Source organism: Cardiocondyla obscurior, linkage group LG02, assembly GCF_019399895.1.
Source record: "Cardiocondyla obscurior isolate alpha-2009 linkage group LG02, Cobs3.1, whole genome shotgun sequence".
Lineage (NCBI taxonomy): Eukaryota > Metazoa > Arthropoda > Insecta > Hymenoptera > Formicidae > Cardiocondyla > Cardiocondyla obscurior.
The window spans coordinates 1,340,454-1,364,047 of NC_091865.1; the positions used below are offsets into that span (position 1 = coordinate 1,340,454).

At 32.2% G+C, this 23,594-nt stretch overlaps 3 protein-coding genes across 6 annotated transcripts; 2 read left to right on the plus strand and 1 right to left on the minus strand.

The window, feature by feature from the left end:
- The first annotated feature begins 149 nt into the window (after nt 1–149).
- Nucleotides 150–16,617, plus strand: Vps13b (vacuolar protein sorting 13B). Of its 3 annotated transcripts, none has more exons than XM_070674129.1 (39): nt 150–404; nt 791–1,080; nt 1,186–1,363; nt 1,445–1,523; nt 1,693–1,868; nt 1,969–2,072; nt 2,174–2,423; nt 2,498–2,685; nt 2,755–2,964; nt 3,036–3,174; nt 3,259–3,376; nt 3,452–3,594; nt 3,684–3,856; nt 3,929–4,105; nt 4,176–4,464; nt 4,557–4,719; nt 4,792–5,176; nt 5,509–5,644; nt 5,814–5,981; nt 6,055–6,272; nt 6,350–6,566; nt 6,623–6,827; nt 6,973–7,150; nt 7,250–7,576; nt 7,663–7,866; nt 7,985–8,100; nt 8,177–8,522; nt 8,599–8,718; nt 8,795–8,914; nt 8,986–9,249; nt 9,319–9,939; nt 10,008–10,103; nt 10,267–13,837; nt 13,958–14,362; nt 14,467–14,643; nt 14,738–14,908; nt 14,992–15,185; nt 15,262–15,603; nt 15,676–16,617. In XM_070674129.1, the coding sequence occupies exons 2-39, from the start codon at nt 994–996 to the stop codon at nt 15,904–15,906; spliced, it is 11,286 nt and encodes a 3,761-aa protein (XP_070530230.1). In that variant the 5' UTR covers nt 150–404; nt 791–993; the 3' UTR covers nt 15,907–16,617. The 3 variants fall into 3 exon arrangements, with proteins under 3 accessions (XP_070530230.1, XP_070530229.1, XP_070530231.1); XM_070674128.1 differs by having other exon boundaries at nt 246–404; nt 787–1,080; XM_070674130.1 differs by lacking the exons at nt 150–404; nt 791–1,080; nt 1,186–1,363; ... (7 more) ...; nt 3,259–3,376; nt 3,452–3,594 and having other exon boundaries at nt 3,812–3,856; nt 3,929–3,967; nt 4,027–4,105.
- LOC139113180 (RING finger protein 37) lies at nt 16,143–18,372 on the minus strand. Its single transcript, XM_070674137.1, has 2 exons — nt 17,588–18,372; nt 16,143–17,501 (listed from the first exon to the last, which is right to left on the minus strand). The coding sequence occupies exons 1-2, from the start codon at nt 18,217–18,219 to the stop codon at nt 16,640–16,642; spliced, it is 1,494 nt and encodes a 497-aa protein (XP_070530238.1). The 5' UTR covers nt 18,220–18,372; the 3' UTR covers nt 16,143–16,639.
- Nucleotides 18,373–18,504: 132 nt separating this feature from the next.
- Nucleotides 18,505–22,087, plus strand: Nhp2 (NHP2 ribonucleoprotein). 2 transcript variants are annotated; one of them, XM_070674144.1, is made up of 4 exons: nt 18,505–18,768; nt 18,894–18,966; nt 19,041–19,279; nt 19,625–22,087. In XM_070674144.1, the coding sequence occupies exons 1-3, from the start codon at nt 18,621–18,623 to the stop codon at nt 19,270–19,272; spliced, it is 453 nt and encodes a 150-aa protein (XP_070530245.1). In that variant the 5' UTR covers nt 18,505–18,620; the 3' UTR covers nt 19,273–19,279; nt 19,625–22,087. The 2 variants fall into 2 exon arrangements, with proteins under 2 accessions (XP_070530245.1, XP_070530244.1); XM_070674143.1 differs by lacking the exon at nt 19,625–22,087 and having other exon boundaries at nt 18,506–18,768; nt 19,041–19,468.
- The last annotated feature ends 1,507 nt before the right edge of the window (nt 22,088–23,594 follow it).

Consider the following 23,594-nt stretch of genomic DNA (forward strand, 5'->3'; position numbering starts at 1 on the left):
CTTCAGTCGGACGTTATGCGTATAAAAATGAACGTAAATAAGTGAGGATTAGAGTATTCTTTTTTTAGTAAAAAAAAAAAAAAAAAAAAAAAAAAGAGCGCACAAAAGTGCACGTTCAATGCGCACGCTCCGAGCACGCCTACGGTTGGCGATTGGTACAACTTTACGTCGATGCCGGACAGTAACAACTGCGAGGTGAGGTTAGCATAGGTTGTATGCAAGTACGCGTGGACATATTTTGGCAGATAGCTCTACAGCCAGGGTAAAAGAATTTCAAATTTGCGAAACTAGACTGATAAAATCGATGCTGTCGCGACGTCCACTGATTTCGTGGCGCAAAACAGGCCTGTGCACTGGTTCTGTAACGTGTCTTCGCGAGGATTGCGTGGCTTATCGTCTGGCAGGTACGAATCAGCTGTGATTTCATACACGTAGCCTAATAATTTTTTAATGTCGCACACTATTCTGGATCACGTAGATCAGACTGCAATAAGATGTCAATGCCGATAGTCGCGAGTGTGAATAAGTTTGTTTTTACCTCGAGTTTTATTACGATCCCATCTAACCTATTTTCTTCGTTATTATCGTACGAGTAAACGATACGCTTGTGATAAAATGCTTTTTTATGCTAATTAACGTCATTATAATATTGCAACGTTGTTAGTTTTCTATATATTTGAATGGTTATAAATCGATCTATTATGTGAAAAACAATTCCTTGCTGTTAAAGAGTTTTGAAAATATTAATGTATTTATTATTTATTAAACATGTGTTATATTTTTCAGACAGATCTACATGTATTTATCAAAATATATAATACCTGCTCTCAATATTTGTTAGCTATTTTATTGAACAGAGAGATGATATAGATTGTACAAAACATGTCATTATTATGAGAAAACAGAAAAGAAGTTTTTGATAAGAGAATTGGTGGTATCTTTGATTAAGGGAATTTATAAAAATATGCTAAACGTTCTGCTTTATCAAACACAATGTTTAAATTGGAATCCTATATAACACCAGTGATTCTCAGCTATGTAGAGAAATATGTAAAAAATTTTAAGCCAGAACAATCACAGGTAATCATAGTAAAAAGATTTTACTATGATTTATATTAATTTTTTATTTTATTTATATAATAGTATTGATAATTTAGAACAAGCTATTTAAGCTTTTTTTTTTAGGTATCTTTGTGGGGTGGAGATGCATCATTTCAAAATTTGGATTTACGATTAGAAGTGTTAGAAGAGCAGCTTAATCTTCCATTTGTCTTTGTCAGTGGCCATATACATGAATTATTGATACATGTTCCATGGGTAAAAATTACATCTGAGCCAATAGTTGTTACTATTAATACTATAGGTACATAGTAATACTAATATTATTTAATATATAAAAATACGTAGTTTTTAATTGATAATAAATTATTAAACTTTTTTATAGAGTGCATTTTAAAATTAAAAGATGAGAATACCTCAGAAACGAATCCAACGACGTTACAAAAGAAGAAGGAGACAATACAGTAATTATTACTATTTGATCTGAAATTATAATAAGATATTATTTGCTATTTATTTTTAGTATAATTTATTAGATATTTTACTTATTTATTTTTAGTTATTAATATTTATTTGATTAAGTATTGGATATCACGAAATATATATATAAAATAACATTATTTTTTATGGCAGGGAAGAAGCTCCACCTGGGTATATCAAAAGTATAGTTACGAAAGTTATTAATAATATTACCATTCACTGTAATAATCTTATTTTGAAATATGTGGAAGAGGATATTGTGCTTAGTATAAATGTCAGATTTTTAAGTATGCAAACTGTTGACAATAATTGGGAACCAGCGTTTGCTGGTAAGTATTTTCCATGTATAACTACAGATAAAAATTATTAATTAATAATATACAAAAAATATGCTTATTAATAAAATTTTGTAATATATTTAATGTTTAGAAGTAAACAATCAAGAGGTGATGCTTAGAAAAGTTATTACTATTCAAGACTTAACATTGTGTTTAGATAAAATGGATGCATCAGGAAAAATAGAGATTTATCAGGTATTTTTGAATTATGTTTTTACGTTTATTATAAAACTTTTGAAACGATTAAAAATATAACTTATACTGAAAAAATATAATTTGTTCGAATATTAATACAGGATCCCGTTTTATATCGATGTTCAATGACAATTCGAATGATTATAAATTATCTCAACAATACTTTAAAGAGAGCATCAGTCACAAGACTCGATCTTCATTGCGAAAAAATGGAATTTAGTATGACTGAACAACAAGTACCAATGCTCTTAAGATTGATTGCCTTAGTACTGGCACTACAAACAAGACAATTTCCACCAAGCAAAGAAAAATCTTCTGTCACTGTGGATGAAAAAGATGATGTGGCACAAGGTTCTATTTTATTTATACGAATACTGCCGTAAATAGTTTCAGATTTTTTGAGAATATTTAATTTAATATTTTAGATGATACAAATCAGGTAGCAGGGACTTCCACAGATGCAGTTGGGTGGGGAGGATGGGCTTGGGATATGGTGTCATCTGTTTTACCTGTTGATTGGGACAATAATTGGTCTACTGAGCAACAAATAGCATATTCTGGTCATACTGTACATTTAGGTGTTTATATAGATGATGCTATTTTAACATTTAAGGTATGAATGTAATACCTTAATAACATTTTTCTCTCAATAATCATAGAAATAAGAAATTAATTTTTGCAGACTGTTGAAAGTGTCAAAGAGCAGTTATTTTATAAATCTCGAAAACTTAGGTACAAATCTTTTTTATCACTTCGGTTACATGGAGTTGTGATAGATACTTTAATTCAAGGAATTGAAATGACGACTTTTCAAGTTGGAGTGGCATGCATACAGCTTTATCCACGGGGAACATGCAGCTGTGGACATCTAGAAGTTGTTGACGGTATACAGGTAAAGTGAATAAATATTATAATCAGATACATTAATAAATAGAACGTCTAAGAAATAAATTATTATTATAGCCTCCTCTTTACGTAACAGCTGGGAATTTAAATACTGACCATTTAAAAGATTCCTTATTTGACGACGATGCCGTAGAAAATAAAGGAAAAAAAAGAAATTACAAACAAGGAATAAATCATCATTTAACGACGGTTACGGGTATATATGTATACAATTTATGTAAAACTTGCGTTTAATTTTTTTTTTTATATTCGGAAAATATTAATTAAAATTTTTTTTTAGTCGAAAAATTATTAGAAAGATGTCCAGCGCTAGTGATGGATTATGTTTATTATGTGGAATTACCTGACGACATAACACCCGAAAAGTTATTCGAATTTGGGACAAATTTCGAATATAGGTATTTAAATAAATTTAAAAATAATTATGCTGAAAAAGTAAAACAAAATTGTACGAACTACTTACCCTCTTGCAGCAATTTTCAAGAACGCAGAGTAGTAAGATATGTGACTGGAGATATGACAATCAGATTATGTTCCGGTATTTTTCACCGTATTGATACAATTAAACAGGCTGCCGCAAAATATGATTATAATCCGTATCTCGTTATAAAACCAGGTAAATATATATTAATTTTTTATAGATCTTGATTTATTTATATTAAATAAAAATTATAAATAAAAGCTGCATTTAAATTTAAATTTTAGATCCTCTTATCGACGAATTACCTCCTGTTACATTGGAAGAGTACGAAGAACTTAGAGAAAACGTATCAATGATAGAAACAAAATTTATATTAAAAAGAGCGTCGTTACAACTACAACTGGCAGATCATTGTGCCACAGGAGTTCCACGACAACGTAAAATGATCGAAACTCGAGTAAGATATTTTTATTATCTCATTTTTATTTGTTATATTAAATATATTTCTTTATAATTAATGTTTTTTCAGATTACGCCATTATCTCTAGCTCTTACAGATGATCCTTTCGTAAGTATCGAATGCGATGAAGCAACTGCCACTATAATACAACCTATGTATCCATTTAGACTCGTTGCTTGTGCATCAAAATTAACAGAATTATCACCAGAAATGTTTACTCAGTGCCACGCAATTACTGATATACAAGTGAGCAAAGTTTTCTATATAATATTATATCATATATTTTCAAGATTAATATTTTAAATTGCTTATATAGGTGATTGGAGTGAAAAGTCAACTCCACTTAATGAAAACATGCGATACTTCAATAGTAATGCCTTTCTCAGTGGAAGCGTTTTCAAAAGTATTGTTGTATCCTCAATATTGGCGAGATGTAGACATGATTCAAAAGTCATATTCATTTCAATCGGATAGTATTACTATCACAGGAACCAAGGCAAAGTTAATGACTGCAACGTCAATTATAACTTCGGTTTTTTATCCTTCAGATATAACAAATCCACTCGCTTGTTCTACTCTTTTTAATGACGCCTGTCAAGAAACATGTATGCGAATATTAAATATTCTATTTTATTATTAAAAGAAATTTTCAGCTTTTATTAAAATGCAGTTATAAAATTTGTTTTATATATTACAGGTCCAGTGTATTTAGAATTGTACCTAGAAAATATAAATTGCAAAAATATATCGTCCTCGGTTACGATATCAAACGAAGTGAATATAAGTTCTATAAAAATCTTTGCTCTCAATGATTCTCAACAAGCATTTATTCTTTCGGGTCCAGAAAATCATGACAACAGGTCTGTATATGTTAATAATATATAATTTAAGGCATTAAAAAATTTTGACTAATTTAATCTTTATACTCTTAGTGATGTAGGAAATGTACCGCTGTTGTCTACCGTAGTGCAATATCCTAAAAACGTTGAAACGCAAACACATCCATCTCTTGTTTCGTTTAAAATTTCCGAAATTAGAGCCTCCTTAGATCCACTTTTCTTTGAATGGCTAGAATATCATGCCACTTATCATAAATCGGGAAGTGTACACGTATTGCGTTCAGATAGTCAACAATTGATTACCGAAGGTACATCATCCGATACAGGTACACGGAAAAAAACATTTCCGAGTCTGCATGAAAGCGTGCACAGTTCGTCGGACAAAGAAAGAAAGAAGTCGGCTGTAACAGAAAAGTCGAAAACTTTACGAAATGCTGAAACGCAAAAAAAAAGTGAATTTAAACTGGAAGAACAACAGGTATTAAAATATATATATATACTATACTATATATCGTAATGAATAAAGTACGCTTTCTTTTTAGAAGACACAGCCAACACAAGTGTCGTTCTGTTTTCGTTATTCTGTCAATACAAAAAAAGGCAGAATGACACTTGTGTCGACTGTACTAAAAAGAAAGCAGCCAAAAGTAAATCGTTATCAACCGAGCGCTCCGTATAAAACATTAGACAGTAGCGGTAACTGAAATTTAGTCGGTAACTGCTTCTATCCGTTACGATTCACTTCGTATATCAAACGCACACAACTAATAATAGCAATCGAATATCGTTTATTGATTGTTATAATTTTAGGATTTACCGAAATCAGGAATTTTGGTCAGATTAGCAGAATCGTATTCATGGTGGTGCAATCTTGTTTTAAATGGTTGTATCGGACATATTATTATTTATATTCCGTCTGGTACAATGAGTGGTATTGGAGCAGATGGTAAATATTCTAATTATTATGCAGATAAAAAGATTAAATTATTATATTCGTTTATTATTGCTATGATCTGACGATTCTTGCCCTCGCTTTTTTTTTTTTTTTTTTTTTTTTTTCTTAAATACGTTAATGTAGTTATAGCTTAAATATAATTAATAAAATGTATTACAAGGCATAGAACAAGCCAAGGATAGAGCTTTAATAGAAAATGCAGAACTACAAATAATGATAATAAAACTACCGAGTTTTCTTATACAGTCATCTAATTTGAATGCTGAAATACTGAATCCATATCTACAGAATCTCCCTGTCAAATTACCTGAATGTATGTGGACACATCGTAAGTTTATTTATTTTTACGATAAATTACTGTTTAAATGGAATACAATTTATTATTATTGTTCTTATTTTAGGAATGCAAAGTTTTCCGTGGACGTTAAGTCTTATCGATTTCCATTGTTATACGTTGCAACAGCAAACACAAAAGAACTTTATAAAGAAAGTTACATTAAATGCTACAGTAGCTCTTACAACTAAAACAGCTGCAACTGAATTAAATACACTTACTGCTTTAAGCATTTGCGTACATATTGATAATTCGCCTATCATTATTTCCCTTTCGGAAGACCAAGTATTAAAAAACTTGTTATTTATCATATTTAATACATAAATTAGCGATAAAAAAATACAAATTTCTGTTTGTTTCAGGTTATTTTTATGAGCAATATTATTTCAAATATAATAAAAATATTACAAACTTTATACGGTTCTCAGAGACACGATGTAATTGCACGACAAATGAGTAACGAAATGCAAATCGTTCTTCCCGCTATACCTCAAACTCCGTCCACTCCAACTCAAATAATGTATCAAGAAGATACTACCAATTCGACTATGTCTACATCAAAGGATGATCTGAGATACGGTAAGCTAAATATATTTATTTTCGTATTTATGTTTATTAACTTGCAAGTTTTACAGAAAAAGACGGCTTGGTTGTAACGGCATGGATTCAGTGGACTATAACAAAGATAGCAATTAAATTATACATTATGGGACATGAAGACATGCCTTCTTTAAAATTAATGTTAGAGTTAGAAGATATTATAACATCGTTAGATTTACAATCGGTTTATATGCAAATAAAAAATAAGATAACGACAGCTACAATATTTCATTATATTAGGTAAATTTATGTTTCTAAAATTTATTTATATTTTGTGCGTGATTATATTTAAAGTATTAGCAAAAAATTATTTTACGCAACGTTATATGCGTTATAAAACATAATAATTCTTTATTTTTTATATTTTCATATTTTAACATGACAGAGGTCCACATGCATCAAATTGGGATGTTGGTGAATATGCTGGATTGGTACTCTGTGGAAGGGAAGATAATTTAGAGAAAGGTGATGATTCTGGTTTCATAAGTTTTACGCTTACTCGTGCGAAATCTGGAAATGTATACACACGTTGGGGTACTAACAAAAGTTACAAGCCTCAAAAGGTAAAATAATTTTATTTAATTATCCAGTCAATCTTAAATTAATAACATTGTTTATTTAATGTGATATTAATAAGAACTCTATGTTATTTATATATTTAGAAAGAATTGCTGCTTGATTCTACGTTATCCACAAACGGCTACATTTCTGAAATACTTGTAAAAATGCAAATGGTCGATATAATTTTACCAATAAGTGTAATTAGCAAATATGCACAATTAATGAAACCTTTTACATGCCTAAGTTCATCTATTGATAAAAGTGCAGAATCTATGCGTAATAAAAACATGGCAATACCGTTAATTGGAATAACTAACTTAAATAATGAATCATTACCGTTGGTGCATTTAGAATTCAAAGGTTTTCGCCTTATGATACCAGCATTTACAGATACAAATAAATTGCAACACGATTTACTGATGCTTCAGGTTGTAAATTATTTTATTTCTTTACTATTTTCTTAGCAATATAATATTTATACTTATTATAGCTCTGTATATTATATGTTATACAGTTAGACGGAATTCGTATTACACCAGACGCAGAAAATCCAATTTGTAGAAGTCTATTGCGAACTGATATATATCAATTGGCTGCTCGAGCAAATATATTAAACGTACCAGGTTCAGCCGTAGAAGATCGTCAGTATCAAATTAATGTTAAAGGAGTGTGTGTATATACCACCACTTGGAAAAATTACCAGCTAAGCATTAATAAGGTTTAATATTGAAATTATATATATATTTTTTTTTTCAGAATTTTGAAACAGATATTTTGTATATTTAAAATTAAAAAAATTCTTGAATTATTATTATAAATTTGATTTAAACTTTCAGAGGATGTCGCAATCGTACTTATACACAATGAACGAGAATCCAGCATTGGAATGGAATAAGCTAGGGAATGGTAGTAGTCTAGATCCATATTTTTCAACATCTCCAGTATTAACAAAGTAATGCAATTATCATATGCATAAAAATTTAGAAAGCAATTATATAGTATACTAATTTTTTTTTATTTAATTGTAGATTTGATCTCTGCTTAATTATTGCCCCAGCTATTATATTTAAAGGAGATATTGTAGTTTGCGGAAGTGCTGTCGAAGTAAATTGCATTACAGATATCGAATTGACAATAAATTTAAATCAAATTAAATTAATATCAACGCTGAATAATGAATTTAAAACGTTACTATTCGGACATTTCGAAAAAATGGAGAATAAAAGTAATTCTAATAATATAGTTCCAAAATTAAGTACTCAAAATATTAAATCTATAAACTGGTTGAAACAAACGTCAGATGATTCAGATATTGATTTTACAAAAGATAGTGGTGTCGATTTTGAAATGTCTAGCATGCATTCGACAATAATTGTAAGTTATAGATACATATAATATTTTATTATTTGATTAAAAATTTATATTGAGAGTAATAATTTTCTTACACTAGGGAAGACCAACAGCTGAAAGTATGATACTTCCACCGTTCGAGTTTTTAGTAAATTGTGGAAAGATAACATTTATTTTGTATGAAATTCAGAGTACATTCCTTGATTTAGAAAATAACACAGTGAGTAATGGTTAAAATTAATACATTTAAGTGCGATATTTTAATAATATTATTAAAATATGAATATAATTTTTAGGATTTACACAAAACTGACTGTGAAGATGATAATAACAATCTAAAACAACCATTACTTTACCTAATGATTAATCAACCAAATATTTATTTTTCTCAACAACATTTATCTAAAAAAATACAAGTTTGTATTAATTTATGTATCATTTTCCGTAAAAAGTATATTATAAATTAATATTGTTTTAAAATTTACAGGTATCTTGTTTTGATATAACAACAGCACTTGGCGACACACAAAATCTAAACATAATACCTAGTGAAAAGGATTTTAAAATTTATATGATAGAAACCAAGCATGGTGATCCACATCCAGACACGGGTATTCCACCGTCTTTTGCGACAATCAAATCTGAAATGATTTTAGGCAAAAATCGCCAGTTTTTTATCGAAATGGGACGACCGACGAAAGTACATCTTTCTTTATCCCGCCTCAACCAACTTTATGATATACGGAATAAGGTAACTCGACGAAGAGTATACAACATACAAATATTTTTAACTTTTCTTAATTATATTTTATTACTTTAGGTATTATCGTGTTTTATTGACGATGTTACACAAATATCTACAGAAAACGAGACTGCGCATATAGATTCTCCAAATTTAGCATTACCGACAAAATCGAGAAAGTTTGGCGTGCCTGATTTACATTTAAATACGAAACAAATTGTATTATCTTTAAAAACTGATATCGGAGCAGAAATTATTATCAGTTTGGCATCATTAAACGGAAATCTGTCGACACTTCTAAGACCTGATAGGATATATTTAAATGTAGCCATAGATTCTTTTATTGTGTCTGCCATTCTAAACGAGAATATCAAAGTGCTTTTAAATCCATGGTGTTGCAATGTAACAACTTGCTTACTTTGGGAGTCGTATAGTAGCGAGATTATTCCACAGATACAAATACAAGCAGATAGTGAAAGTCTGTACCTCGATTTTGGACCAGATCAAATTAAAATTATGAAAATGGTTATGCAAGATTGCCAATTACTCTTAAATGAATTTGCCTCGTTATCTACAAGCAAAAATAAAAATGAGAAACAAATCGCGCTATCGACTGAACAGCATTATAAGGATGATTTGAAGGCAGGCGCATTTCAATTTGTCGATGGCACTGCGGACGAATTACCTTTCCCATATCAAGTTAGTCATAAAATTAAATTGTAAATTGTATTAAAATTAAAAAATCTTAATTTTCTTTTTATTTACAGGTAGTATTTTTTGTTTATCCTCAACAATCGATGGCTTGGAGATATCCACAACCGCGCATGTTAACAAAAATACATATATCTCCTGTTCCATTCGAGGTAAATGAGTTTTTACTTTTTCGATTAGTTAGTGTTGAATTTGAATATTTAAAAAAATAGAACGTACGTTTATAGATATATTTATTTTAAAGATATAATTTTATTTTTTTATTTCTAAGTTGCGAAATTGTATTTTTATTCGCTAAATTCTTTTTATTTATAGGCAATGGATACCGATAATTATATCGATAAAGTTCCCTGCGTTCTCGAGTATTGGAGTGACAGTCATATGTCATACCAGCGTTATGCCGATTTTTATTTATCGGAAACTGATTCTTATCGATTGGATTTGCCAGAAAAAGTACCAGCTCGAGCAGTAGCTTGCGTATGGCGAGTAGTTATTCTGTCTAACAGCAAGCGACCACTATCGAAAAGCATTGTTTCTGCTCGTGCTCTCGCTGCCTGTCTGCGTATTGATTCCTATTTTAATTTCTTATTGATACCGAATATACAAATTGCTTTAAATATTGGCATTCTCCATGTATCTTTATATAATCATATTGATACAAGTATATACAACAATTTGCCACCACCATTAGATAAATATACTTTAAATGGAAAAATTCCCGAGATACAATGTTTCATGTCTGTGGAACAGAAAGGAGCTGTTCTCGTATTTAACAAATGGATAGACGATTCCATACTGCTCGATATCGGCGGCAGCTTGAGCATACACGTATTAGACTACAGCCACTTAACTATGCAGGAAGTTTTGGATACTTTAGAAGGAAGATTTCAGCTGTCGTTATCAGAAAAGATAGATTCATCGTTAACGTGCAGTCCATTTACATTAAAATTGGGGCCAGCTATAACTCACACTCTCGCAGTTTCCACCCATTTATGGTTGGCATCTTTTGATGAAGAGGAAAAGAGCGTGATTGTTTTAACTCGTTACGTAATAGCCAACGATAGTAATATACCTATTCGTTTTGGCCAAAGTGGCACTGGAGACAGTATACTTCTCGAAAGCAGGCAGTGCAACTTTTATTCTTGGCGGCAGATTGGTAATCAAATGATACGCATATCGACAGAAGAAAATGCCTGGATATGGAGTCGACCTTTTCCCGTTAACAAAGACGGAATTCAGGTGATAGAATTCAATAATTCGACGATTGGTACGGTGGTTTTTGTGAATGTTACGTCGCTTTCCGCCACACAAAAACTTGTTACATTTTCAGGACAACTAGTAATTTCTAATCAATTAATAGATAATTTTGAAATGAAATTAGTAAAATACGAAGAAGAAGTCGGCTCTAAAGTAACAGTCTTGAAAGAAGTGTATTCCGTACCAGGCAAAAGCTTTCCGTCATCTATCATGCTTGAAAATAACAAGAAGATGGCTATGCGGCTACGTTTTACTAATTTAACACATTTATCATGGACTGGAGATATTCCATTGCAACCTAATATTAAATGGGGTCAACCGTGGCTTGTCAAAGTTCCACTGCAAGAACGTGGTCAATTTTTAAGTATCTGGGTACGAATTGTAACGCAGATGATACAAGATAAAACAAAAATTCTTGCAGTACTCAGTCCTCTCTACATGATTAGATCGCATTTACCAGTACCGGTCAGAGTACAAATGGAAACGCCGTCTTTAAAGACATCATCGAGCACAATGATAAATGGTCGTGGCGAATGTCAACAGCTGTACTGTCCCGGTACATTTGAGCATTTCCATCAGCTAACGTTTCAATTAGAATCCGGAATTTCCGCTTCAAATCCTTACGTACCGCTTTCGTACAGCTCTGTAGAGCAACGAAAATTTTTCCGAAGACCCGAGGCCGAGGATATTGATAAAATTTTACAAGAGCTTAGAAACCGAAAAGATGAAACAAAGTGGCCTTTTCAAGAGGACGATGTCGAAGAGTGGATATCCGCGGAACAACCGCAGACACACGTGCAAGTAAAATATCAGGACGCGGGATTGGTTTCCAGCACTCTGCTGCTGGAATTGCAGCCCTGGTGCTTCGTAATGAATTCGTTAGGATGTCATATTTCATTGGTGTCGGAAGATGTAGAACTCTGTCAGATTCCTCACTATGGCATAGTCACACCGCCTAAGTTAGAAAGTACTTTTCACGTGGGTATTGGAATCGGCGATACTTATTATATGTCTCCAACGTTACAATTAGCGCGACCCGATTGGAGTCAGAGTTTTTATATGCCTCGAATTTGCGGTCTCGTGCCAGTCGAGGGGAACATTAAAACGTCTGTGGATTGCGGTACGAGCGTATCTATTCTGAATATCGGTTCCTCCATGCACCAGGATATGCGTCTGGTGCGAGTCACAAGCAGCCACGTAATCGCGAATTTAACAACTCAGGAATTATGCGTAGCCACGCTTGCGGTACATGAAGAAGCGAGAAATCTTCAATTGCCTCATGATCTTACGCCTTACAGTTTAAATATCTCGCCGTCTGAAGATCAAAGACAAGGCACGCCGATTGTACAGTGGTACACTTTATATACCGAAAGCAACATTGAGCCGCTTGTATTGTACATTTCTCTGAGTATCGGCCACAAGTGGTCTTGTCCGATTAAAGTGGATCAAACCATGAGTCGTAAATCCGTTGTAATTCCAAATAGTTCCTCTACCATCCCGGTGATTGTGACAACGCAAGAAGATAAAGGCAGCACGTTTATCGTAATTCATAGTGACGATCATCCGCAATTATTAATCGAGAACGCCTGCGGTTTCAAAATTCTGTTAGGACAAGCCGATGAAAAAGGGAACGAGATATTACCAGATAGCAGTCATTTTACATGGATATGCGAAGTTGATAGCGAAGCAACGTCTCACTATTCTCTTCCCTGTGCGAGTAACAGATTACCTGACACTACAGTTCCAAGTGCATCGAATGTATTATTATTTTCTACCATGCAGAATGATCAAACACTGGAAAAAATTAATTTAAAGTGGTCAAGAGGTGTAAATCTGTCTGCATTGTCATCTACACCGATAGATCAATACTTACGATTACCATTGTATGGTGACGTAAAACTCATAATGCATACTCGTTGCTACACCACTCACATAAATATCGTGCCCATTTCTCAAATTGAAATATCCGCTCAAGATATTAGGAGCAGATTGCTGCGTAAGAAAAGCACTGCGAAAGATCGCGACGCCGTTCTCAAGAGCCCTCCGCAACTGAGAAAATCAGAAGAGGATAAGCTATTGTCGTATGTACAAAGTTCGAGTAGCTCGACATCACTAACGAGCTTCTTCTCAGCTCAAGAAGATATTTTAACGACAGAGCAAACGCCTGATTCAAGTTCAAAACAATTAATTCCAAAAAAGTCGGGTATACAAATTACCACTAATGACGATTATTTAAAATCGAGTAACGACGTTAATTCAATTAATTCAAAGGAAGGTTCCGTAATCGTTTATCTACATGCATGTACTATTGTTATCCTTCATGACATCAATGAGAATGCACAAAGAATCGAAGTCGCAAGCTTATCTATGACAGACGTAGTCGTTGTTATAAATTCAAAAGCTAGATTTATTAATCTCTATTGTTATATAGGCGATTTACAATTAGATAATCAATTGTTCGATCAGGGAGGTTTCGACTTTCCTGTGGTATTAATAAATCAGAATCCGTTGCCGAACAGAGAAATAGCATTTTACAGCAATAACTGTTTAATGACGAACATGGAAAAAATTAAACAAGATTCTTTGATAGTCATTGAATACGTTTGGGAAATAAACGGAAATATGATAGGTATATATTTTATTAAAAAAAAAAAAAATTAAAATTAAAAAAAAATACAGACAATAATTTATTAATCAGATAAATATCGTTTATTTAATTAATAATAGCACATGTTTCTCTCTGTTACAGCATCAAAGGAATATCGTATGAAAGTGGCACCTATTAGCGCATACATCGAGGATACATATATAACGCAATTATTAAGTTATGCAACTTCGATGGTACCGTCACGATTAATACTAAATGACGATCTTAAAAAGATGCAAACATTAGCTGCATCAAATGCAGTATATATACCGGACTATATTATGATCGATTCGAAAATCTTAAGTAAACCACTTAGATTGCAGACTTTTATAATTGAACCGCTATCGATTTTACTAAGCGTTCACACTTCTATGCGACTTTACGTCGCTTTGGATCATTCCCCCTTATATTTCGGTACATTTGAAAGGAAAAATCTACTGACTACTCCTTACAGACTTGGCAATGCATTGACAATGCATTATTTATCTGGTGCTATATTCGGAGCAGGTACGTTTATGCATAAAAAAAAAACGTTTATTTTATATGCATTATCAATTTGATATAATACCAAATAAGTAATCGATAAATATATCTATATACATTATTACTAGGATGGGTAGTCGGATCATTAGAGATACTTGGATCACCGGGAGGTTTAGCACAAGCACTCGGATCTGGTCTTAGAGATTTTGTTTCAATGCCATTTCAAGGATTGCTACAAGGTCCGTGGGGTTTTATCGTTGGAGTTACACACGGGTCAGCCAGCTTGATGAAACACGTTACAGCAGGTACGAAAATTATTAATTATTAATTAATTATTATTAATTATTTTATTTTAAATATTTCAAAAAATTAAAAATATCTCGATTAATGTTTATGTAGGCACTGTAAATTCTGTAACAAAACTGGCGTCTAGTGTCGCGCGGAATTTAGATCGTTTAACATTAGACGAGGAACATCTTCAACGACAAGAAGAATCGCGCAGAATGCGTCCTCAAGGCATGGCCCAAGGACTTTATCAAGGCTTAACTGGTTTTGGAATGAGTCTACTTGGTAATTTTTTAAAAACATTTTAGGTAGAATTTAATATATTATTTTATATAAAATGCAATAGCTAATTATTAATTATTAATTAGCGGCTGTAGCGGGTTTGGCGCATCACCCTTTGCAGCAAGTATGGTCAGGCGAGGCAACGACCAAAAGCTTAGTTACCGGAGTTGGACTTGGTTTAGTTGGCGTCGTCACTAAACCATTGAGCGGTGCCGCAGAATTAGTTGCCCTCACGGGTCAAGGATTATTGCAAGGAGCTGGATGGAATTCGTTGCCTACAGTAAACAGAAGCAACAGATCTTTTAATTTCTAAATTTGATATTTTACTTTCATAATAATTTTTTTATATTTTGCAGCCACGACAGAGACCAATCGTGCAATATACTACTGGCAATAACAGCACGTCTGTGCGATACACTTGGCGCTTGTCGTCCTTGCTCGATCACAGTCACGATAGCATTCTTCATGTAACTAGCGCCGACTATGTAATTCATCAAGGCAGTAATCGCGCAGTGACACTCGTTCTCACGCGACAAGCTTTATTACTAGTTAACATGGCAGAAGATAGCGTAGAACGGATATTTTCGCTTAAAGAGCTAACAAGTGTCGATCATATTACGGAATCGACGATGTTGTGTTTATATTGTCCACCAACCGCAATACAATTAAACAGACCATTATCGCCGGCTGAACATGAAGTAAGTATTACGAATATTAGATTCAAAAATTGTATAAATTTTATATAAATATAAATTTTTTTTTCCACAAAGATGAATCAAGAAATGAGAGCACGAGTTGAAGAATACGTGCGAACAAGCAGTACTGGTTTGGCCAGTGTATCAACTAATAGTGATAGACAGTCTGATATCTTTGAAAGAGCATCTCCGCATCCGGAACATACACTTACATTTTACGTTTGTCCGGATACTCGTAATTATTTATTGTCACTATTTAATATTGCCAAGCGACAAAATCAAAATTCCGGTTTCACAGTTTTGTAATTAAACGTATTTCTGGCCGGTTATAACTAAGCACAATAACTGAAAAAAAAAAAAAATTATTCTAAATACGTCAAATTAAATGCATCGATATTTGACATTTTTTACTGTCTATCATATTTTTTGGTACACTATTGCATGCTAATAAGCTATCTGCAAACAGTATTATAATTTAAAAAATAAACAAAAGAAAGTGATTTTTAAATTCCCGAATAAAACGATCGAGATTCTAAAATAAATGTAATTGAATGATTTCCATTTTTATTCAAATACATTTCACAGTTGTTTTTGTTTTGTGTAAAAATAAGAAAGAATATATACTATAATGTATAAATTTATTATAAATCTAACGTTCAAAATAATAAGTATATAAATGTTATATAGCGTATAAACATAAAGTATATGAATTCTGTACAAATTAAAAAAAACTACCTAAGCATTTTTTAAGTTATCGTATTTATGAGATAAAAAATTAACATTAAAAAGTATTATTTATAAATTTAATTGTATATATACACATAATTGCAATACAACATTATATAAATATGCTATGTTGTATGTGCCAAAATATTGTGAGCAATTATGTTTAAACTAAAATTGTCATAAATTGTGTAATATTAATCTAATGCGACTCTGATGTGTTGCAAAAATATATTTTGCATACTGTCAACGAAATTTGGTGAATAATAATGCTAAAAACTTGAGTCACACTGATTTATACGTTGTACTTTCATTGTTATCTATTTAAAATATTATCGTGAATTCGTTCGATTTCACTCGATTTATAAGAAAATCCGCAAGTTTTGCATTGACCATTTTCAATAGATAATAATACTTTTCTACATATCACATGTTTACATGGTAATTTATAAAACACACTGTTCTTGCAACAATCACATTTGTTAGATATATCGTGTAATTCTACTTTTTCTGGTGTGTTAAAACGTTTCATGTTAGATAAAAACGTTTTTACATTGCTACCTAAGAAAATCTCATTATCTAACACATTTAATTCAGTGCTTCTGTTCTGATTTTGAGAATTGTGGCTTAATTTAGAAGAAATTACAGTATTTGAGAGACATTTTGGTTTTATTATAGGCTTGGAAGTCGGTTGTTTAGGCATAACTGCTGTCGGTAATTTATGACAAAATCTCTTAGCACACTGCAAATTATTTGTTATCTGTTTGCAAACATTTGGTTTAACCTCTTCTACAGTTCTTTTTAATAAGTTTTTATTTAATACACACTTTGGTACTTCAATTATTCTTCTGTCTCCTGCTACAATTGAAGCTGGATCACGGCCTAAGACTCTTGGCATTTCCTTTATTTCATTTTTATTGCTGTTGTCTAATAGAAATTTGTCAATTCTCACCTTAAGTGCAGTTGCCATGACCGGTTTACGGTCATCATTAAATATCAAACCTGTGAATGGATCTGATAATGATCTACCCCAAGTAGCTTGACTTTCTCCATGTTTCTCTAATGTTGTTTGATCTATTATGTTACCACTAGGAAGTATTATTGGTTGAGTCATTATTTCCCATGTGATAGCATCAAGGAAGCTTTCAGGAACATTAAAGCTTACATTGTTCTTCAGTCTGTATATAAAAAAATATATATTAACAATATTGTACATTACACATAATCATATTCTAAATATTAATATATATATATATATATATACCTATTTTTTCTTATGTCTACAGAAGTACTGTCTACAGAAGCAGTATCAGTTTTAAATTCAGTTACAGGCAGTAGAACTCGACGATTAGCCCATAAGGCATGAACACCTGCCATAACATCTTTTCCACATCGCGGCGATACTGTTCCCCACACTTCAATTTTTCCTAACGCTGGCACCGAGTTTTCCGTTTTGCATATCGTTATACGTAAAACCTGAGTATAATTAGTCACATGTCTCATAGACGATTTAATGTAACGGTTCAAGAAGTTTGCCGGGGCAGGAATCCCTGCAGGATCGATGTCGGCCACATAAAACAATAATCCAGTATCACTTGGACGTAGAAACCCGTTAGACAATAAAATATAGGGCAAGCTGCTATCGTCGGTATTTTTCGAGTAAAGCTGGAAGCCCGACGACTTCTGAGACCCGACGGTTGGCCAAATCAAGATATGATTCAGCCGCACGTTGCAGAGAAATGTAATGTCTATGTGAACCGGTGGTTTAATGCAAGAATATGCTAGATACCCTTTGGAGAAGTCGTTTATCAAATTCGTTGCTTCATATCCATCGGTGCTGACAGCACTGCATTTAATTTCCGGGCGTAAACGAGGATCGCAAAAATTTAACAGCATTTTTTATTTATTTGTAAATTACTGATATCGTTTGTAATATCATACAATATGTGTCTTGCACATATTGTCACAGGTCACAAATTTAACTTAACCTAACAGACGCACTGACAAAACTATAATAATATACATATATATATATATAATTGTGACTGCAGTCACAATTGAAGTGCATGAACTATACCTTTACTATCGAAAGTATCGATTCTATCAAACGCCATATTTTTACTAGATCATCGCGCCCCCTGAACGTTAGTCTGGCCGAATTGTCTCGGCAACAGAGATAGAAGCCACACAACAGAAGAAGAAGGATTATAACACTTTAGCACTGTTGAGCACGTGTATTTGTCTCGTGAAACCAAGAATATTTATATATATTGTAATACTAAGAAGATATTAAAAAAATGGAGTTCGATGAAAGCAAAGTAAAGGACGAAAACATCGAGGCTCCTGAAATCAGCTACGACGAAAAATTACGGTTTATAAATGTTATTTCCAAACCCATGGCGCCGAAGAAACTAACCAAAAAAATTTACAAATGTATAAAAAAAGGTGAGCCACTGCAATTATTATTTAATAAATGTACTCTGCAGTAATAAGGCGATAGTATATTTTCTATAGTAATTTAATTTTTTTTTTTTTTAATTGTATAAAGCTAATCTTTTAACTTATTTTAGCATCTAAACACAAAACGTATTTACGCAACGGTTTGAAAGACGTACAAAAGCATCTACGTAAAGGTGAAACGGGGTAAGCTTTATTTTTCAATTCACTGAATATTAACTTATGCAACTAGATTTAATATTGAATATATTTTATTTTAGTTTGGTTGTTTTTGCTGGAGATGTACATCCTATAGATATTATGTGCCACTTACCTGTTGTTTGTGAGGATAAAGATATTCCTTATTGTTTCACTCCATCAAGAATGGATATTGGTGCAGCAATGGGTATGAAACGTGGCAGCCTTATGGTACTTATAAAAGAACATTCTGAATACAAAGATCTCTATGATGAAATTAAAACTTCAATGAAAACACTTTCTGCACCGCTCTAATCTTAAGGTAAAATTGATTAAATTAAGCATTTTATAGAATTAACTTGTCAAAAGTATATACATTTTTTTTTATAAAGCCATTCTGTATATACAGTTATAAATAATTGTACTGTTAATTTAATGTCGGTTTAAATATGCAGCCACTTTTCAATCTAATGTTTTATTGATTTTATACAATAAAAAATGTTACAACTTTCCCGAAACCTTTAATTCTCCGGAAAAAAAAATAATTAAATATAGATTTATAATAAACACGTATGTTAATATTTTAAATTAATTTACTAAAATAAGATAACGTAAATTAATAATTTTTTTTTTCTTTTTTTTTTTATTTTCTTTAACATAATTACAGAACAAAGAAATTCATATTAGTATGATAAAAAGGAAATAAACGTGAAACGTGATGTGTGATTAGAATTATTGAACAGCATGTCTGGTAAAGTATTTCTAACTAATTAATTGTGGCGTATTATAAAGAAATTTATTCATGAATGATGCGGACATCCTGCGTCTCAAATGAGATTATTCGTACAAATAACACAGTCGTATCTGCTAGATATTTTATCACGCCCGTACGCAAAAATAGTGCGTATTGTATATAAATATATGTTACATATCGTGAAAAGACTATTATCACCCCTCAAGGTAGATGAGCGTAGAACGACGATTCGCATTCGCGCGCACTAGATTGAACCGAAACGCAGTTGTCGAGGTCGGTTCGATCGATTAGGGAAGTGCGAAATTAATCGTGGATTGTCGGCCGATTTTTTTTTTTTTTTCGAACTACGTTCTCTGCGTTTTCGTCTCGCGTTCTTGTATATCTTAAGATACCGCCTGAACTAAATTCTTCCTTACAATTACAGAATATAAGTCGTATTTAATAGCTAATATTTATCCTCGTTACATCACGATACACATCGACAGCTATAAAAACCTATGTTCCTTCCTTCTGAAATGAAAATGTAAAACGTTATTTTTTTCCCAAAAGCGTTTATCTAGTTCCCGTTTCTAGATCACTTACGTTTCAAGCAATATTTTTTTTTTAATTTTGAACGAAAAGCAAATAAGTTTCAATGTTCACAAATACATTTCCCGAACCATATCTTAAAGAATTTATTTTTGATACTAAAACAGCTTAAAGTAGATTACTTACTTTTATCTTTATCATTTAATTTTTTCAGGCATTTATATATTTTTTGCTGTTGATATTTTGTACTTTATAAGAAAACTATAAAAATAACTACAATGAAAGAATCAAAGTTCCACGTATATGTGTCTAGAATAATCAGATTTGTTGATATAAAAAAATAAGACAACGAAACCATTAACGAAACATGTTTTACAACTAGTCTAGAACAGTCTCGTATATAAAGTTTACCTATCATGAGATCGAGAAATCCTTTTTCAATTCGCTCTCATTTAGATTGGAATGAGTCTAACTCTTTCTTTTCAGTAATACAAAATAAAAATATCACAGATAAATATATTTTGCTATATTAACAATCGTTACGTAGGAACACGCGAGTTTAGACATGTAAATAAATATTATAATATGATAAAAATTCATTTATTGCTATCTAGCTTTATGTAAATCGTGTTTCTCGTAAAGAGAGAATTTAAAAAAAGTGCACTTATGACTCTAAATTTAATAATTTATAAATTACAATTAAAAAAATATTAAAAAGTAATGGTTGGCATAAAGGCGTGTAAAAAAAAAGAAACGAATAAAAGGTAACGAATGAGAAATTGAAGCATATAATGAACATTTGCTGAATATTAGAAGTAGTAATATAATCAAGCTAATTAGTTTAAATTTTTTATTTTAATCGTTAACGATATAATTTCTAAAATTTTTTTTTTGTAATTTTTATTGCAATATGTAAATGATTAATCAATTTACTTTCTTTCTCTCATGTTTTAAAAATATACATATGTGTATAATGTATTTAAATAGTAGAAATACACATGTTAATCAGTAATAGTTCCACTGTTAAATGCGTTTAATAAAAATAGATAAATCTCACAGATGTATGACATACACAAGGAAGATTTAGATTCGTTAAAATTTTTCTCTTCTTGTTATCGAGAATGCATTTCAATGATGTAACATTGTTTTTATAGCCGCGATTTTACTACTAGTAGTATTTTAACATCCGCAAAAATCCACCAAATTTGTGTTTACCGACTTCTCGCATAAAATAATGTAGCCTAATTTAATTTGAAAATAAGTGAGGAAGTAATTCAGATTAAAAAAAAAAAGGTTTTTATGATACGATCTAGGTTGAGATTTTGCAATACGATTTTTGAAAGATTTGATTGTTGTGCGCTAGTCCCTCTCCCCTCAAAAAAAGTTAAAGCCTTATCTGCATTACACATAAATAAATTACATAGCACTCTTCGCATTGTATAAACTCATTCAATTAACACATAATAATGTCTGGTTATTTGTCTCACATATATTCTTGTTCGTAACGTCCTTAAAGCGACGTTAAAGGGGGAAAAAGAGCAAATAAAAAATAATTAACGTAAAGCATTATGTGTGTTGAATGTGTCGGATTATATTCTGTCTTATATTGCTTCGATAACGTCGAGAAAATAATTATTTCGTGAAGAAATGCACTTTTCCTTCTCGTATTTTTCTTTCACTTTCTCCCGCAAACGCGAGGAAATCCTTTGGTTTTTTAACTATCAATATAATCGCGCTTACTAATTCTACTCTCCTCTATTACGAATTTCAGTATAAAATATACACACTTACGGCTAAATATATATAATATATATATATATGTATACATGAGCGACGAAGAGGACAACATTGACATCGAAATTGACGTAGCGTTAAAGTGGGACGTTATTCTCACCCTCGCTGTAGCAGACATGCATAATTCGCATCCGGTTATGCCGGAGATGTTTCCTTCTCTTTCGCGTCTCTTCCTGCTTAAACATAACTCCAATATAAATCGGACATTAGCGCGATTTGCTTTGCGAATGTATCAACGGCGGAAACGCCAATCGCATTTTCACGTAGAAGATTGCGCTGAATTAAAACAAATCCGAAGGAATGTCGCTTTTCTATATATTCAGAATTTTCGAAACCGGATTATATCTTTCTTAATTTATTCGTGCGTCTTTCCCACTTTTGTTCATCCGTTTCGCACTTAAATTTACGGTACCCTATTTTGCCCTTTTTTTTTTTTCACGAGGGCGAAACAAACTTTCTTTTCGCTACGCGAACTTGAACTCTATCCTTCTACTATCGAGTTCCACATTAGCGAGCCGATCGAAAAGTACGAGGATGATTATGCGAACGGACTAACGAGTATCAAATTATTAACGATAATACCTTAACACTGATTAATAGCTTAATGATTACATATTACAGCTATCGTTATGAATATTATTAATATTAGTATCACTATTACGCTAATTCGATCGTCACGGCCGGACAGGATTACATTTCCTTCAAGTGTGCGCAAGAATTAATGTTATAAAATATTCCCTGAAACGTATGTGAAAAGATCTCAATCTCTTTCTCCGTTACTAACAATCTCCGCTTCCCTCTTTCAACTTCGTTCCTCATCAACGCACAACTTGCATTTAAAAAATTAGAGCGGGATCGATATTCGCTTGAAATACTTTGCACGGTACATCAATGAGAAATTACGTGTACATTGCGATATAATAATGACAAAAATGAATCCTAAATGGAACATTCCCGGCCGAAACGCGAATGTCTTGTGGGCGAAAAAATAGGAAGCTTTACCTTATCTAGTTTCCTAAAAAAAACTAGGTATATCCCTTACATTCCTTATAAACGTATTCTTTCTTTCGCTCTCGCTATATGATAGATCTCGTCGCTGCCGCGGTGGCAATGATGATAGCGTCATCGCAGCAGAAACTCTTTATCGTAGTCGATATGTTGATATTTCACGTAATTCAGTTTCCTCTCTTCGCGATAACAAATTAAATCAGCAGCTGCGAGACGTCGTTGCAACTGGCGCAAAACGGTTTTTCGAAATAAATTAAATCCCCTCCTTCGTTACGGATCATGTGAACGGGGACGATAAGAGAAGCGGAATGTATCTGCCGCACTTTCTTTTTTTTTTTTAAAGAGTATAAATTTGCACAAACTTGCGCGGTATACCTGTGTCGCGTGTCTCTTAAATACGTACCAGTCTTGGGCGTCTTCGAGTAAACAGTGAGTAATCACGGCGTAGAATATCTAAACTATCACTTTACGTGTAATTAAGCTGTCGCTCGGCGAACGCGGATAACCGAGAGACGTTTGAAAGAGAGGTGTCTAAAAGGCATCGCGATTAAGA

Bases quoted from the DNA above. Each gene is read 5' to 3' on its own strand.
- Nhp2 (XM_070674144.1), top strand. From the start codon at position 18,621: ATGGAGTTCGATGAAAGCAAAGTAAAGGACGAAAACATCGAGGCTCCT. The intron at 18,769-18,893 runs GTGAGCCACTGC...AACTTATTTTAG, and splicing joins TTACAAATGTATAAAAAAAG to CATCTAAACACAAAACGTAT. The intron at 18,967-19,040 runs GTAAGCTTTATT...ATTTTATTTTAG, and splicing joins CTACGTAAAGGTGAAACGGG to TTTGGTTGTTTTTGCTGGAG.
- Vps13b (XM_070674129.1), top strand. From the start codon at position 994: ATGTTTAAATTGGAATCCTATATAACACCAGTGATTCTCAGCTATGTA. The intron at 7,151-7,249 runs GTAAAATAATTT...TTATATATTTAG, and splicing joins AAAGTTACAAGCCTCAAAAG to AAAGAATTGCTGCTTGATTC. The intron at 10,104-10,266 runs GTAAATGAGTTT...TTTTATTTATAG, and splicing joins TATCTCCTGTTCCATTCGAG to GCAATGGATACCGATAATTA.
- LOC139113180 (XM_070674137.1), bottom strand. From the start codon at position 18,219: ATGCTGTTAAATTTTTGCGATCCTCGTTTACGCCCGGAAATTAAATGC. The intron at 17,502-17,587 runs GTATATATATAT...TTTTATATACAG, and splicing joins GTAGACATAAGAAAAAATAG to ACTGAAGAACAATGTAAGCT.